The 16239-nt window shown below is 36.7% G+C and overlaps 2 protein-coding genes and 2 non-coding genes across 4 annotated transcripts; 2 read left to right on the top strand and 2 right to left on the bottom strand.

The window, feature by feature from the left end:
• Nucleotides 1-302: 302 nt before the first annotated feature.
• LOC146141413 (centrosomal protein of 104 kDa-like) lies at nt 303-7136 on the top strand. The gene is made up of 13 exons (XM_083389964.1): nt 303-313; nt 1449-1602; nt 2263-2411; nt 2669-2843; nt 3459-3648; nt 3915-4023; nt 4282-4332; nt 4523-4580; nt 4669-4720; nt 4945-5053; nt 5404-5542; nt 6081-6224; nt 6564-7136. The coding sequence occupies exons 2-13, from the start codon at nt 1470-1472 to the stop codon at nt 6626-6628; spliced, it is 1374 nt and encodes a 457-aa protein (XP_083246090.1). The 5' UTR covers nt 303-313; nt 1449-1469; the 3' UTR covers nt 6629-7136.
• Trnai-gau (transfer RNA isoleucine (anticodon GAU)) lies at nt 3263-3336 on the bottom strand. Its single transcript has one exon. It is a non-coding gene; the product is annotated as a tRNA-Ile (tRNA).
• Nucleotides 7137-9342: 2206 nt separating the features above from the next.
• LOC146141411 (centrosomal protein of 104 kDa-like) lies at nt 9343-16171 on the top strand. Its single transcript, XM_083390107.1, has 13 exons — nt 9343-9375; nt 10083-10236; nt 10897-11045; nt 11303-11477; nt 12093-12282; nt 12549-12657; nt 12916-12966; nt 13157-13214; nt 13303-13354; nt 13579-13687; nt 14175-14313; nt 15071-15214; nt 15553-16171. The coding sequence occupies exons 1-13, from the start codon at nt 9343-9345 to the stop codon at nt 15615-15617; spliced, it is 1428 nt and encodes a 475-aa protein (XP_083246233.1). The 3' UTR covers nt 15618-16171.
• Nucleotides 11897-11970, bottom strand: Trnai-gau (transfer RNA isoleucine (anticodon GAU)). The gene has a single exon. It is a non-coding gene; the product is annotated as a tRNA-Ile (tRNA).
• Nucleotides 16172-16239: the final 68 nt, after the last annotated feature.

The raw sequence follows: 16239 nt of genomic DNA, 5'->3' as shown, positions 1-16239 counted from the left end.
TATAAGCAATACTTTAACTAAAAACAAGAAAAATGCAATGTATAGCATAAAATTGATTTATGTTCAAAACTTAAGATAAATAACCGATTTATGCCAAATAAATACTCAATGAAAATACTTAATTTCAACCCAGGTCGTTTGCTCAAAAGACTTCAAGTCAAGTCATTTAAAAAACAGTGATTTAAAAGTACTAAAGTCAAGTCATTGACTTACATCATTACAACAAAAATGCAAGTCAGGATGAAACATTTAAAGTGGTTATAACTTTCCTAAAACACCAGCGATTTTCAACCAGTATTACGTTTGTCAAAAAGTAAGTTTTTGCGGAGCACTATGGTTGTGTGGAATGCCGTTTGCAAATCACTCTTCTATTGGTGGCGGAAACTTTGGATAAAATTAATAAGCGCCGGAGAGCTTTTTTTTAGAAGTGCTAGAATCCTCGCCTGGTGGTCAGCTTTATTTACCTTAAAATCTTCAATAATTCTGTTTACAAAACATTGTATCACCTCACAATGATATGTTTTGTAGGAGCAAGCGTTGAATTTTTTTTACTTTAGAAAAATAGTTAAAATAAAAAAATGACTTGTTTGGTTTCAAACTGCATTTATTGAAATGGAATTGCAAATGTTCACTCACCTCTTATTTTTGAACAGGCTTTTGGTATTTACTCTGTCCCCAAGGGCTAATTGTTGCCTTTGTGAATTAATAATGGCTATTGATTTAGTGGAATACTCAAACAATGTAACAATACCATTGTATCGGCTGTAATATGTGTTTTACTACCGAACTGTTGGTATTTCTTATTATGTAGGACTGGTTATTGTTAGAAACATTTTCATGTATCCGTCCAAAGCGACTTGGAAAAGATGCTTGAACTATCAAATTAAAAAAATTTTACAAATTGAAAAACTACTTTGTAAACTAAAAAAAAATGAATGATGTACTGTTGAGTATAGCAATATTATGTTTTTTTTAATAAACCTAAGACCTTTTTGAAAGTGAAACACTTTTGTATGCATAAGGAATCATCGACAGACAATAAAATGTTAAAAAAATATTCTTGTAGCAACAGCATATTTCAGTATTGCCCAACCGGGGTGCCGCCGCACTCTTGGGTGCTATTTTTAATGCTCAAGGGTGCCGAGAGATTTTCAAATTCTTGGGATTTCAATTTTTTGCTCTATTCTATTGGTGGGCTTCTTGATACAATTTTTTTGTGTACGAAAAGTGTGCAAAAATCTAAAGTTTTTTTCAACCTTGTTGCACAGTTAATGTGCTGTTTCGAACTCGTTTATTATAAGATTACAGTTAACCACTCAGCAAGATGCGAACAAGGGTGCCCCGACTATGTATAATTCCTGTAGCGTGACGCAAGCCAAAAAAAGGTTGCGAATCACCAGCTTATATGAGCTTGTTTACTATTGTTTCAAATCCTCTTATTTGCCAAGGTTTCCGGTGCTTACTCCAAGATGTGGTCGTTCCGCGAAGACGCCTTGCTCGCTGTTTACAAACTGCTGGCCAACGCCCCCGTGGACGCCCCCAAAGATGAACTGAGAAACAACCTTAAGGCTGCTACTTTCCTTATAAAGAAGTCTATAAAGGGTTAGAAATGTTGATTACATGCTGAAAAAAAAACTTCAACCACAATGGTATAACAGGCTAACAGCGTTACCGCAAAGTATTTATATTTTAAAAAAACACCAATTAATTTGCATAGTAAAAACCATTTTTTATTTTATAGTATTTTTTGAAATCTTTTGTTTTTAAATTATATAAAACACTCCAACAGATTCAATATTCGGTTTTATGTAAATTCTCAATATTTTTCTTAAAGTATTTTATTTAATTTACTTTATAAACCAAAGGTTTACTGTTTTGTAAATTTTATTTAAACCATGTTAGGTCCTTAAAAAACAACGATCTTTCTTTAAAAGGTCTTTTAATGTATTTAATTATTTCATATAAGTGTGTGGCAAATCATGATATAGCTATCTGGTAATGACTTTAGTAGTTCTTTATCTTTCAAAAAAATTATAATAGAATTAAAAAAATTGTAAAAAATAAAAAAATTGTAAAAAAGAAAAAAAAAAAAAAAGAGTTGATTTCTAGCTATCTGATAATGACTTCAGTACGTATTTGTCTTTAAAAAGTTACCAAAATTGACAAAAATTAAAAAAAAAATGTTTTTTAAATAATTACAAAAAAAAAATTAAAAAATTAGAGAAAAAGGGTTGATTTTTAACGCAACATAGTACGATGCAGACAAGGTGCACGCCGTGTTCCACGCCTCACTCAAGCTGCTAGAACTCATCTTGGTCGACTTTATCCCGAAGCACAAGCTCGGTAAGGCCGAAACGACGCACGCCGTCAACAGAACGATGCCCAACCTTATACAGAAGACCGGCGAGTCGGTAAAGGACTTTTCACCGAATAAACCTGATTTTTTTTACCTAGTTTTTAAAAGTTTTTTGAAAATCCTTATTTTTTACTTGTTTAAGAAATAATCGTGACATTTTAGTCTATTTGACTTTAATCCGATAAATTTAGGCCTTATTTCGATATATTTACGTCTTTTGTCCGATGAAGTCTTATCTAATTCCGGCTTTACAAATTAAAGAAGCAAGAAAGACGTAATAAGGTTAACTTGTTACCGATCATTTCCCTCAAGGCGGCTCGATCTCGTGAAGCGGCGTTGGACTTCATTGATCGCATGAGTGAGTTCGTCATGGTCCACCAACTCCAGCTCGTTCCGCACCACATCCTGCCACCGTTCAAGCGTGACATGGCGACAAGACTGGCCATCAGCCGAGTCGAAATGGTCGAAAAACTCATAAAAAAATTCGGTATTTTTACTATTTTATTAAATAAATCAAAAAAAAAATACGGACAGTTCTGATCTTTTTTGTGAATGCATTTTTAATTCTGGTTCTAATTTAATGAAAGACACACACACATATGTGTTTAATAACAACTTTGATCTAGCCACTCGGAAGCTGCTTTTTGCTTTTTGGCTGCTGCTTTTTTGGTTGCAGGTTGCTTAACATTAGTACACAGAAAACCATTGCAGACTTCATCGAATCTGTCGATCTATGATGCAAGCAGGTCAGGCTAGAAAAACAACTCGCCTGCAATGAGGTTCGAACTCACGACCTCCGATCAAGCCGGGACTGTTATGCTACCAACTGAGCTACATAGACTCAGAGTGGCGAAAGTCGAGAAACAACCATAGCACCGTTGCCTGTTTCATCCTGTTCTTAAAACTAGCCTGCAGTGAGGTTCGAACTCACAACCTCGGTCATATCGGGACCGTCGTTCTACCAACTGAGCTATGCAGGCTCAGAGAGGAGCGAGTCGATAAACAACCATGCGCCAATGCTTGCTCAATCTGTTAGTACAAGGAACTTCACATTGAAGAGGATCTACAGTACCTTAAACGACTTGTTCATTTGCTGTTCCAGGACTGGAGCCGCCCTCCCTTACGGTCGATAGCGTGATGAAGTTTGCCGTTCCGTCACTGGAGCATTCCTCTGGCGCAGTTCGCGAATCTGCCATCCGCATCATCCTGCAAGTGTACAAGCTAGCAGGTTCGCCCGTGAAGGCTTACCTTCCAAAAGACGACGCTAAAACAAGGAAAAACCCGCTGCACAGGTGAGACGCTATAAAAACACTTTTGTAACCTTTGTGGTTCTGTTTGGATTTTGCGATATGGATAAGAAATACAATTTACGACATTAATAAGCGTGAATAAAAAGGGCAGTGTTGGAACAGGCTTGGATCCTTAATAAACAATAAAATAAAAATGTTATCCTTTTAGCGAATTGTTTAATAATGTTTGACAGTGTTTTTTTGATTGACAATTCAAATTTCAAGCCACAACTGCCTAAAAATGAATCACAAACTGATTTTTTTTTCAGGCACATTTTCGACGGAATGGATCGAGTGGACGGCAAACCCACTCAAGCGGAACAGCGTGCGGAGATGCAGGCGAGGGCTGCAGAAAATGAGGCCAGGAAGAAGAGGGAGGTGTGTTTGGGGGATATTATGAGTCGCAGTAAAAGTTATTTGGCAAAGAACCTTAAAAAGATTATACTCATCCATAATTAAAAATCAGTAGTAGGTAATTGTTTGGATTGTTAACCAATTGGAAAGACAGGCTTCATTAGCAATCTTTCAATCACATTTTTTTTACATTTTTGATTTTTTATAACATTTAGATCGTATTGGCAGCTCATTTTAAACTATTTTTAAAATAAAACAGCAACTTGGAATTATTGTGTCAAGGTTGAGGAATTACAAGCGCAAGTGAATCAGCTTCGTGAGATAAACAAACAGGTAAAAACAGATTTTTTGTCTAAAACGGAGAGGGTATTTTGGTATAAGACATAATTTATAAATTTTGAATCATAACAATTTTTATAAATTAAACCAAATTATAGTTCCACGCATAGTGTGTCTAAGTATGCGGATATATCTATGATGGTGTCCTTGACTTGTTATTATTATGATTTTTTTTACTTTTTAGGGAGGTCAAGTCCCAGACGCGAAACCAACAAAGAAATCGCCGGCTAAAGCAGCCCAAGGTGACTATCACTGCTATGAGTCTTTCTATTGCTTTAAATAAGGTTTATTAATTTGCCGTGGCCCTTAATAACCAACCTTCTTTCACAGATTCAATCGGCTTGAACCAAAGTGTGCAGAACGACGATTCCTTTTTGGACAAGTAAGTTTCGTTGATTTTTCGTTGCGAGTTTGTAACACAGTTTTGAATTGCAAAATGTCCAGAAGGCCCACTAACCTATCACCTAAATGTAAATCAACATTTTTAAGACAAGGGTGTTAAGCCGGGTAAAACCATCCCTCATTGCATACTAGCTGAAGGCTTGTTGTGCCCATCATAATGTTATTGTTACATCGAAAACCTAAAAACTTTTGTTGTTTTTGCAGCATGTGTATTTTCTGTGGCGAGCGAGACGAAGAATTCACCGAGGAAGGATTGGATTTGCATTACTGGAAACATTGCCCCATGCTAAAGCGTTGCGAAAACTGCAAACAGGTAAATAAACTTTGATTTACCGAAAAATGATGTTTTTTTTTATTTTAGACAAATGCTGAACTGGCCAACCTTAGTAAAACCGGGGCTGCCACATTGTCGTCATCTTTTAAAAAGCATTAAAGTTATTGAAAAACATCTTTATTTAAAAGGTTTAAAATCGTATAAAATCTTTATGGTTCTTTTGGTGTGATAACTACAACTTCCAGCCATTATCTTAAGAGTTATTCGAAACGTTCACAAAATGCTTCCTACTTCTGTATGGGCTTTGTTATTCTTAAAATATCAGTTACCATTCGCATTACACAACTTTGAACAACTTGCGCCGTACTGCAACCTCTGCATTGCTTCAGGTTGTGGAGATTTCTGGTTTGAACGAGCACTTGTTGACGGAATGCGATCGGAAAGCGGATTACGGCAAATGTCCTCGATGCACCGAAGCCATCCTCAAAACTGAACTGGACAAGCACATCGCTGATAAGAAATGCACAAGTGAGTTGAAAGTAGGAAAATCCGTCATGATAAGTAGTGCTCGGTCCGCAAACATCGGTGTACAAATATATAGGTCTGTAAACGTAAGAATTCGTCCGTAAACGTAAGAATGCGTCCGTAAACGTAAGAATCCGTCCGTAAACGTAAGAATGCGTCCGTAAACGTAAGAATGCGTCGGTAAACGTAATAATTCGTCCGTAAATTAAGAATGCGTCCGTAAACGTAAGAATGCGTCCGTAAACGTAAGAATGCGTCCGTAAACGAAAAAACGCGTCCGTTAACGTAAAAATGCGTCCGTAAACGTAAGAATGCGTCCGTAAACGTAAGAATGCGTCCGTTAACGTAAGAATGCGTCCGTAAACGTAAGAATGCGTCCGTAAACGTAAGAAATGCGTCCGTAAAATTGAGAATGCGTCCGTAAAATTGAGAATGCGTCCGTAAAATTAAGAATGCGTCCGTAACGTAAGAATGCGTCCGTATACCAATAAATTTGACAAAACTTGAAAATTGATGAAATAATTAAATTTTTATTTTCCAGTTACGACGGAAGGCAAACACGAACATTGTCCATTGTGTCATCACAATATAATCCCGGGCGAGGACTCGTGGAAGAACCACTTGATGGGGTCAAAGAGGGACGCTTGTGCTTCGAACCAGAGGAGGCTGCCTTCGATCAACAGGCGTAAGACGTTTATTACAAGCTAAATTAATGGTTAGCCTCACACTTGCTACCAGTGGGCTTTGCTAGCCACTGCTGATAGTGTCCTACCATTTTCCCATCGGGTAATACCGAGATCTTAGGGGTCAGTAAATAACAGAATATTACTTACTATTTATACTGACTGAAATAATTGTTTTTTACAAAAAGTATGTCTGTCCAACCTGCGTTTTGTGTCAATCACCCTTAAATAGGTGACATAAGGCGACTTCTATAGGTTGCCGAAACCTTGGTTGAAAATTACGATTACCAGAGGAGCTGGGTTATGATTATTTAAGTTTTCACTTTTTTGTGTTTTTCCAGTTCGAGCAAAGTCAGAGGCCGAGAAGAACGCGACAAAAGGCAAGAAGCGAGCTCCCCGAAAGTAAAAAGATTCACCGTAGTCGGTAGCATCGGTTTAGGGGATTCCCGTAGATTTGCAATGTGTCTTATGCAGTTTGTTTTAAAACGTCGAAGTAACTTTTCATCACACAATCCCATTGCACGAAACTAATTTACACTTTCATCAAAAAGTATTCAATACTGTTTTATTCATTCCTCTGTTTGTAAAAGAAGCAGTTTATAAATCTTTAGGTTACTGATAAGCATGTCCGATAATATCGAAGTCGATATCCGATACCAAGCGATACTATCGGTTATCGTCTAGTATTAGGGCGGTATCGGTGCCGATCCGCCATTTTTGGTCTTCAATTTTTAACTATCTAGTTAAAATCCATCTTTAAAACTTCTGTTCCAAGTGTTGCAAGAAATTGTTTAGATGCGATACAAACAATAGTGTAGTTTACAATGTCGGCGCATAATTTGTTTTTTTACTTACTGAACAAAGTTTTATTGCTATTGTGCTATTATTTTTTACTCTGTAGTTTCTGTTGTAGTTTCGCCCGTGCTATGTTCTTTTGTGTTTTACTTTAATAAATTTATTTTCCACTCTCGTTCGTTGCTTTTAGTAAATAAACTTTAAATGATCTACTAAAATGCAAATTATTTTAAAGTTTTGTTAAGGTGTATATTCGTAAGTTATTACTTAGTAAGTATTGAATGAAAGATGCACGCACACATATATGTCGACAACTGTAATAACTGTAATCAAGCCCTTCTGAAGCTGCTTTATGACCAACAATTACGGCTTACGTATATTTAGTACACCGAAAGCCACCGCAGACTCACCGAGTCTGTCGCTAAATTAAGGATATTCACGTAAGGCAGGCTAGAAAAACAACTTTTCAATGCTTTTCAGCCGGTAGCTTTTTTTAACTGAAACTGTGTTCATGTTTCTTTAAATAAATGTTGATTTTGATTGAAGTACACGAAATGCCTGAAAAAAGAAGCTTTAATCTGCAATTGACCATGATGAAAAAAATCAGTAAAGAGACATTTTTAAAAACTACCACAAACTACAAACTAGAAAATCAAAAGCACGAAAGTGTTGCAATATGGAGACTAATTGAAAAGCGCTTTAGTAAAATAGCTGCATTTCTTGTTGCTTTAAACCTGTTTAGACCAAACATGGCGTGATTTTCAGCTTGGTTGTACGGCAAGGTCTTGGAATTGGTTTGTCGGTGTGAAATGCGACTAATTGAGTGGGAAGTTTGTAGGTGTTAGATTGAGCGCAAGGCAGAGCGCGTTTGGAGCGCGATGTTGCAAGAAAAAGGGGCTCGAGTGGGGTAAGCGATAAAGAAAAATCGCAGCTCGATTTAAGACTTGCAGACTACGTCGTCATATGTTAAAAGAAACAAGGCGGCCGCGTGGGTAGGTTAGCGAGGGTTGCTAAGGCGAAGGCGAAATGCGCAGCTAATTGTGAAAGTTGCTGTCTGGGCGAGCGAGCGAGCGAGCGAGAGAGAGAGCCGGTAGGCTGTAATGCTGAAGTTTGAACTCAAGCGCGCTTGTTACGTCACAGTGGCCCAGAGTGGCGTGATCGTATCTGGGCAAGAAAGCAAATGAAAAAGTGAACTTACAGTACAGCAGTTGATTTATGACTGGAACAAGTATAAAGCATTTAATTTCTTTAACTACATGCACATTTTTCTTAAACTACATGCACATTTTTTTTCTTATCAAGATGATGTCTATCTACTCGACCTTTTTGGCTTTGCAATTTATTATTAAGCTAATCTATATTTTTTTTGCGTGTGCGCTATGTATTTTATGATAAACGTATAACGTCAAAAATGTAAAAGATATTTGCACTGTTTTGTGTAACCAACTAGTCTAGTACCCTTGTAAAGTCTATATTTGATATATAAGGCGATGAAAAGTATGTATTCGTCCAAGCGCCTTTTTGAATAATAACAAGTCAAGCAATTTAATTCCAAGTCAAATCCTTGTCATAAAAAATAACTTGTTAAGCTATTAAAATTGGGTAAACTCGTCCGATTATAAGCAATACTTTAACTAAAAACAAGAAAAATGCAATGTATAGCATAAAATTGATTTATGTTCAAAACTTAAGATAAATAACCGATTTATGCCAAATAAATACTCAATGAAAATACTTAATTTCAACCCAGGTCGTTTGCTCAAAAGACTTCAAGTCAAGTCATTTAAAAAACAGTGATTTAAAAGTACTAAAGTCAAGTCATTGACTTACATCATTACAACAAAAATGCAAGTCAGGATGAAACATTTAAAGTGGTTATAACTTTCCTAAAACACCAGCGATTTTCAACCAGTATTACGTTTGTCAAAAAGTAAGTTTTTGCGGAGCACTATGGTTGTGTGGAATGCCGTTTGCAAATCACTCTTCTATTGGTGGCGGAAACTTTGGATAAAATTAATAAGCGCCGGAGAGCTTTTTTTTAGAAGTGCTAGAATCCTCGCCTGGTGGTCAGCTTTATTTACCTTAAAATCTTCAATAATTCTGTTTACAAAACATTGTATCACCTCACAATGATATGTTTTGTAGGAGCAAGCGTTGAATTTTTTTTACTTTAGAAAAATAGTTAAAATAAAAAAATGACTTGTTTGGTTTCAAACTGCATTTATTGAAATGGAATTGCAAATGTTCACTCACCTCTTATTTTTGAACAGGCTTTTGGTATTTACTCTGTCCCCAAGGGCTAATTGTTGCCTTTGTGAATTAATAATGGCTATTGATTTAGTGGAATACTCAAACAATGTAACAATACCATTGTATCGGCTGTAATATGTGTTTTACTACCGAACTGTTGGTATTTCTTATTATGTAGGACTGGTTATTGTTAGAAACATTTTCATGTATCCGTCCAAAGCGACTTGGAAAAGATGCTTGAACTATCAAATTAAAAAAATTTTACAAATTGAAAAACTACTTTGTAAACTAAAAAAAAATGAATGATGTACTGTTGAGTATAGCAATATTATGTTTTTTTTAATAAACCTAAGACCTTTTTGAAAGTGAAACACTTTTGTATGCATAAGGAATCATCGACAGACAATAAAATGTTAAAAAAATATTCTTGTAGCAACAGCATATTTCAGTATTGCCCAACCGGGGTGCCGCCGCACTCTTGGGTGCTATTTTTAATGCTCAAGGGTGCCGAGAGATTTTCAAATTCTTGGGATTTCAATTTTTTGCTCTATTCTATTGGTGGGCTTCTTGATACAATTTTTTTGTGTACGAAAAGTGTGCAAAAATCTAAAGTTTTTTTCAACCTTGTTGCACAGTTAATGTGCTGTTTCGAACTCGTTTATTATAAGATTACAGTTAACCACTCAGCAAGATGCGAACAAGGGTGCCCCGACTATGTATAATTCCTGTAGCGTGACGCAAGCCAAAAAAAGGTTGCGAATCACCAGCTTATATGAGCTTGTTTACTATTGTTTCAAATCCTCTTATTTGCCAAGGTTTCCGGTGCTTACTCCAAGATGTGGTCGTTCCGCGAAGACGCCTTGCTCGCTGTTTACAAACTGCTGGCCAACGCCCCCGTGGACGCCCCCAAAGATGAACTGAGAAACAACCTTAAGGCTGCTACTTTCCTTATAAAGAAGTCTATAAAGGGTTAGAAATGTTGATTACATGCTGAAAAAAAAACTTCAACCACAATGGTATAACAGGCTAACAGCGTTACCGCAAAGTATTTATATTTTAAAAAAACACCAATTAATTTGCATAGTGAAAACCATTTTTTATTTTATAGTATTTTTTGAAATCTTTTGTTTTTAAATTATATAAAACACTCCAACAGATTCAATATTCGGTTTTATGTAAATTCTCAATATTTTTCTTAAAGTATTTTATTTAATTTACTTTATAAACCAAAGGTTTACTGTTTTGTAAATTTTATTTAAACCATGTTAGGTCCTTAAAAAACAACGATCTTTCTTTAAAAGGTCTTTTAATGTATTTAATTATTTCATATAAGTGTGTGGCAAATCATGATATAGCTATCTGGTAATGACTTTAGTAGTTCTTTATCTTTCAAAAAAATTATAATAGAATTAAAAAAATTGTAAAAAATAAAAAAATTGTAAAAAAGAAAAAAAAAAAAAAAGAGTTGATTTCTAGCTATCTGATAATGACTTCAGTACGTATTTGTCTTTAAAAAGTTACCAAAATTGACAAAAATTAAAAAAAAAATGTTTTTTAAATAATTACAAAAAAAAAATTAAAAAATTAGAGAAAAAGGGTTGATTTTTAACGCAACATAGTACGATGCAGACAAGGTGCACGCCGTGTTCCACGCCTCACTCAAGCTGCTAGAACTCATCTTGGTCGACTTTATCCCGAAGCACAAGCTCGGTAAGGCCGAAACGACGCACGCCGTCAACAGAACGATGCCCAACCTTATACAGAAGACCGGCGAGTCGGTAAAGGACTTTTCACCGAATAAACCTGATTTTTTTTACCTAGTTTTTAAAAGTTTTTTGAAAATCCTTATTTTTTACTTGTTTAAGAAATAATCGTGACATTTTAGTCTATTTGACTTTAATCCGATAAATTTAGGCCTTATTTCGATATATTTACGTCTTTTGTCCGATGAAGTCTTATCTAATTCCGGCTTTACAAATTAAAGAAGCAAGAAAGACGTAATAAGGTTAACTTGTTACCGATCATTTCCCTCAAGGCGGCTCGATCTCGTGAAGCGGCGTTGGACTTCATTGATCGCATGAGTGAGTTCGTCATGGTCCACCAACTCCAGCTCGTTCCGCACCACATCCTGCCACCGTTCAAGCGTGACATGGCGACAAGACTGGCCATCAGCCGAGTCGAAATGGTCGAAAAACTCATCAAAAAATTCGGTATTTTTACTATTTTATTAAATAAATCAAAAAAAAAATACGGACAGTTCTGATCTTTTTTGTGAATGCATTTTTAATTCTGGTTCTAATTTAATGAAAGACACACACACATATGTGTTTAATAACAACTTTGATCTAGCCACTCGGAAGCTGCTTTTTGCTTTTTGGCTGCTGCTTTTTTGGTTGCAGGTTGCTTAACATTAGTACACAGAAAACCATTGCAGACTTCATCGAATCTGTCGATCTATGATGCAAGCAGGTCAGGCTAGAAAAACAACTCGCCTGCAATGAGGTTCGAACTCACGACCTCCGATCAAGCCGGGACTGTTATGCTACCAACTGAGCTACATAGACTCAGAGTGGAGAAAGTCGAGAAACAACCATAGCACCGTTGCCTGTTTCATCCTGTTCTTAAAACTAGCCTGCAGTGAGGTTCGAACTCACAACCTCGGTCATATCGGGACCGTCGTTCTACCAACTGAGCTATGCAGGCTCAGAGAGGAGCGAGTCGATAAACAACCATGCGCCAATGCTTGCTCAATCTGTTAGTACAAGGAACTTCACATTGAAGAGGATCTACAGTACCTTAAACGACTTGTTCATTTGCTGTTCCAGGACTGGAGCCGCCCTCCCTTACGGTCGATAGCGTGATGAAGTTTGCCGTTCCGTCACTGGAGCATTCCTCTGGCGCAGTTCGCGAATCTGCCATCCGCATCATCCTGCAAGTGTACAAGCTAGCAGGTTCGCCCGTGAAGGCTTACCTTCCGAAAGACGACGCTAAAACAAGGAAAAACCCGCTGCACAGGTGAGACGCTATAAAAACACTTTTGTAACCTTTGTGGTTCTGTTTGGATTTTGCGATATGGATAAGAAATACAATTTACGACATTAATGAGCGTGAATAAAAAGGGCAGTGTTGGAACAGGCTTGGATCCTTAATAAACAATAAAATAAAAATGTTATCCTTTTAGCGAATTGTTTAATAATGTTTGACAGTGTTTTTTTGATTGGCAATTCAAATTTCAAGCCACAACTGCCTAAAAATGAATCACAAACTGATTTTTTTTTCAGGCACATTTTCGACGGAATGGATCGAGTGGACGGCAAACCCACTCAAGCGGAACAGCGTGCGGAGATGCAGGCGAGGGCTGCAGAAAATGAGGCCAGGAAGAAGAGGGAGGTGTGTTTGGGGGATATTATGAGTCGCAGTAAAAGTTATTTGGCAAAGAACCTTAAAAAAATTATACTCATCCATAATTAAAAATCAGTAGTAGGTAATTGTTTGGATTGTTAACCAATTGGAAAGACAGGCTTCATTAGCAATCTTTCAATCACATTTTTTTTACATTTTTGATTTTTTATAACATTTAGATCGTATTGGCAGCTCATTTTAAACTATTTTTAAAATAAAACAGCAACTTGTAATTATTGTGTCAAGGTTGAGGAATTACAAGCGCAAGTGAATCAGCTTCGTGAGATAAACAAACAGGTAAAAACAGATTTTTTGTCTAAAACGGAGAGGGTATTTTGGTATAAGACATAATTTATAAATTTTGAATCATAACAATTTTTATAAATTAAACCAAATTATAGTTCCACGCATAGTGTGTCTAAGTATGCGGATATAACTATGATGGTGTCCTTGACTTGTTATTATTATGATTGTTTTTACTTTTTAGGGAGGTCAAGTCCCAGACGCGAAACTAACAAAGAAATCGCCGGCTAAAGCAGCCCAAGGTGACTATCACTGCTATGAGTCTTTCTATTGCTTTAAATAAGGTTGATTAATTTGCCGTGGTCCTTAATAACCAACCTTCTTTCACAGATTCAATCGGCTTGAACCAAAGTGTGCAGAACGACGATTCCTTTTTGGACAAGTAAGTTTCGTTGATTTTTTGTTGCGAGTTTGTAACACAGTTTTGAATTGCAAAATGTCCAGAAGGCCCACTAACCTATCACCTAAATGTAAATCAACATTTTTAAGACAAGGGTGTTAAGCCGGGTAAAACCATCCCTCATTGCATACTAGCTGAAGGCTTCCTGTGCCCATCATAATGTTATTGTTACATCGAAAACCTAAAAACTTTTGTTGTTTTTCCAGCATGTGTATTTTCTGTGGCGAGCGAGACGAAGAATTCACCGAGGAAGGATTGGATTTGCATTACTGGAAACATTGCCCCATGCTCAAGCGTTGCGAAAACTGCAAACAGGTAAATAAACTTTGATTTTTTTAAGTGTTAAATTGCATAACTTATTGTAACTAAGGTTGCCATAAGTTTTTAATCTTAAATTTGATTTGCGTATTGAAAAGCATAAGTTTGGGCTCACTATGCACGGATCTGTAATGTAGCTTGTTAATCAACTAATGAATTACGAAGCCAAAAAGGTCGAGTAGATCGGCTTCATCTTAATATAAACGTTTTGATATGCACTTGAATTATCAGTATCATCTTTTAAAAGGCATTAAAGTTATTGAAAAACATCTCTATTTAAAAGATTTAAAATCGTATAAAATCTTTATGGTTCTTTTGGTGTGATAACTACAACTTCCAGCCATTATCTTAAGAGTTATTCGAAACGTTCACAAAATGCTTCCTACTTCTGTATGGGCTTTGTTATTCTTAAAATATCAGTTACCATTCGCATTACACAACTTTGAACAACTTGCGCCGTACTGCAACCTCTGCATTGCTTCAGGTTGTGGAGATTTCTGGTTTGAACGAGCACTTGTTGACGGAATGCGATCGGAAAGCGGATTACGGCAAATGTCCTCGATGCACCGAAGCCATCCTCAAAACTGAACTGGACAAGCACATCGCTGATAAGAAATGCACAAGTGAGTTGAAAGTAGGAAAATCCGTCATGATAAGTAGTGCTCGGTCCGCAAACATCGGTGTACAAATATATAGGTCTGTAAACGTAAGAATTCGTCCGTAAACGTAAGAATGCGTCCGTAAACGTAAGAATCCGTCCGTAAACGTAAGAATGCGTCGGTAAACGTAAGAATGCGTCGGTAAACGTAAGAATGCGTCGGTAAACGTAAGAATGCGTCGGTAAACGTAAGAATGCGTCGGTAAACGTAAGAATGCGTCCGTTAACGTAAAAATGCGTCTGTAAATTAAGAATGCGTCCATAAACGTAAGAATGCGTCCGTTAACGTAAGAATGCGTCGACAAACGTAAGAATGCGTCGGTAAACGTAAGAATGCGTCCGTAAACGTAAGAATGCGTCCGTAAACGTAATAATTCGTCCGTAAATTAAGAATGCGTCCGTAAACGTAAGAATGCGTCCGTAAACGTAAGAATGCGTCCGTAAACGAAAAAATGCGTCCGTTAACGTAAAAATGCGTCCGTAAACGTAAGAATGCGTCCGTAAACGTAAGAATGCGTCCGTTAACGTAAGAATGCGTCCGTTAATGTAAGAATGCGTCCGTAAACGTAAGAAATGCGTCCGTAAAATTGAGAATGCGTCCGTAAAATTGAGAATGCGTCCGTAAAATTAAGAATGCGTCCGTAACGTAAGAATGCGTCCGTATACCAATAAATTTGACAAAACTTGAAAATTGATGAAATAATTAAATTTTTATTTTCCAGTTACGACGGAAGGCAAACACGAACATTGTCCATTGTGTCATCACAATATAATCCCGGGCGAGGACTCGTGGAAGAACCACTTGATGGGGTCAAAGAGGGACGCTTGTGCTTCGAACCAGAGGAGGCTGCCTTCGATCAACAGGCGTAAGACGTTTATTACAAGCTAAATTAATGGTTAGCCTCATACTTGCTACCAGTGGGCTTTGCTAACCACTGCTGATAGTGTCCTACCATTTTCCCATCGGGTAATACCGAGATTTTAGGGGTCAGTAAATAACAGAATATTACTTACTATTTATACTGACTGAAATAATTGTATTTTACAAAAAGTATGTCTGTCCAACCTGCGTTTTGTGTCAATCACCCTTAAATAGGCGACATAAGGCGACTTCTATAGGTTGCCGAAACCTTGGTTGAAAATTACGATTTCCAGAGAAGCTGGGTTATGATTATTTAAGTTTTCACTGTTTTGTGTTTTCCAGTTCGAGCAAAGTCAGAGGCCGAGAAGAACGCGACAAAAGGCAAGAAGCGAGCTCCCCGAAAGTAAAAAGATTCACCGTAGTCGGTAGCATCGGTTTAGGGGATTCCCGTAGATTTGCAATGTGTCTTATGCAGTTCGTTTTAAAACGTCGAAGTAACTTTTCATCACACAATCCCATTGCACGAAACTAATTTACACTTTCATCAAAAAGTATTCAAAACTGTTTTATTCATTCCTCTGTTTGTAAAAGAAGCAGTTTATAAATCTTTAGGTTACTGATAAGCATGTCCGATAATATCGAAGTCGATATCCGATACCAAGCGATACTATCGGTTATCGTCCAGTATTAGGGTGGTATCGGTGCCGATCCGCCATTTTTGGTCTTCAATTTTTAACTATCTAGTTAAAATCCATCTTTAAAACTTCTGTTCCAAGTGTTGCAAGAAATTGTTTAGATGCGATACAAACAATAGTGTAGTTTACAGTGTCGGCGCATAATTTGTTTTTTTACTTACTGAACAAAGTTTTATTGCTATTGTGCTATTATTTTTTACTCTGTAGTTTCTGTTGTAGTTTCGCCCGTGCTATGTTCTTTTGTGTTTTACTTTAATAAATTTATTTTCCACTCTCGTTCGTTGCTTTTAGTAAATAAACTTCAAATGATCTACTAAAATGCAAATTATTTTAA

Source organism: Ascidiella aspersa, chromosome 5, assembly GCF_963924565.1.
Source record: "Ascidiella aspersa chromosome 5, kaAscAspe10.2, whole genome shotgun sequence".
In the NCBI taxonomy this organism is placed as follows: Eukaryota; Metazoa; Chordata; class Ascidiacea; order Phlebobranchia; family Ascidiidae; genus Ascidiella; species Ascidiella aspersa.
This window is presented reverse-complemented; position numbering and strand designations above follow the sequence as displayed.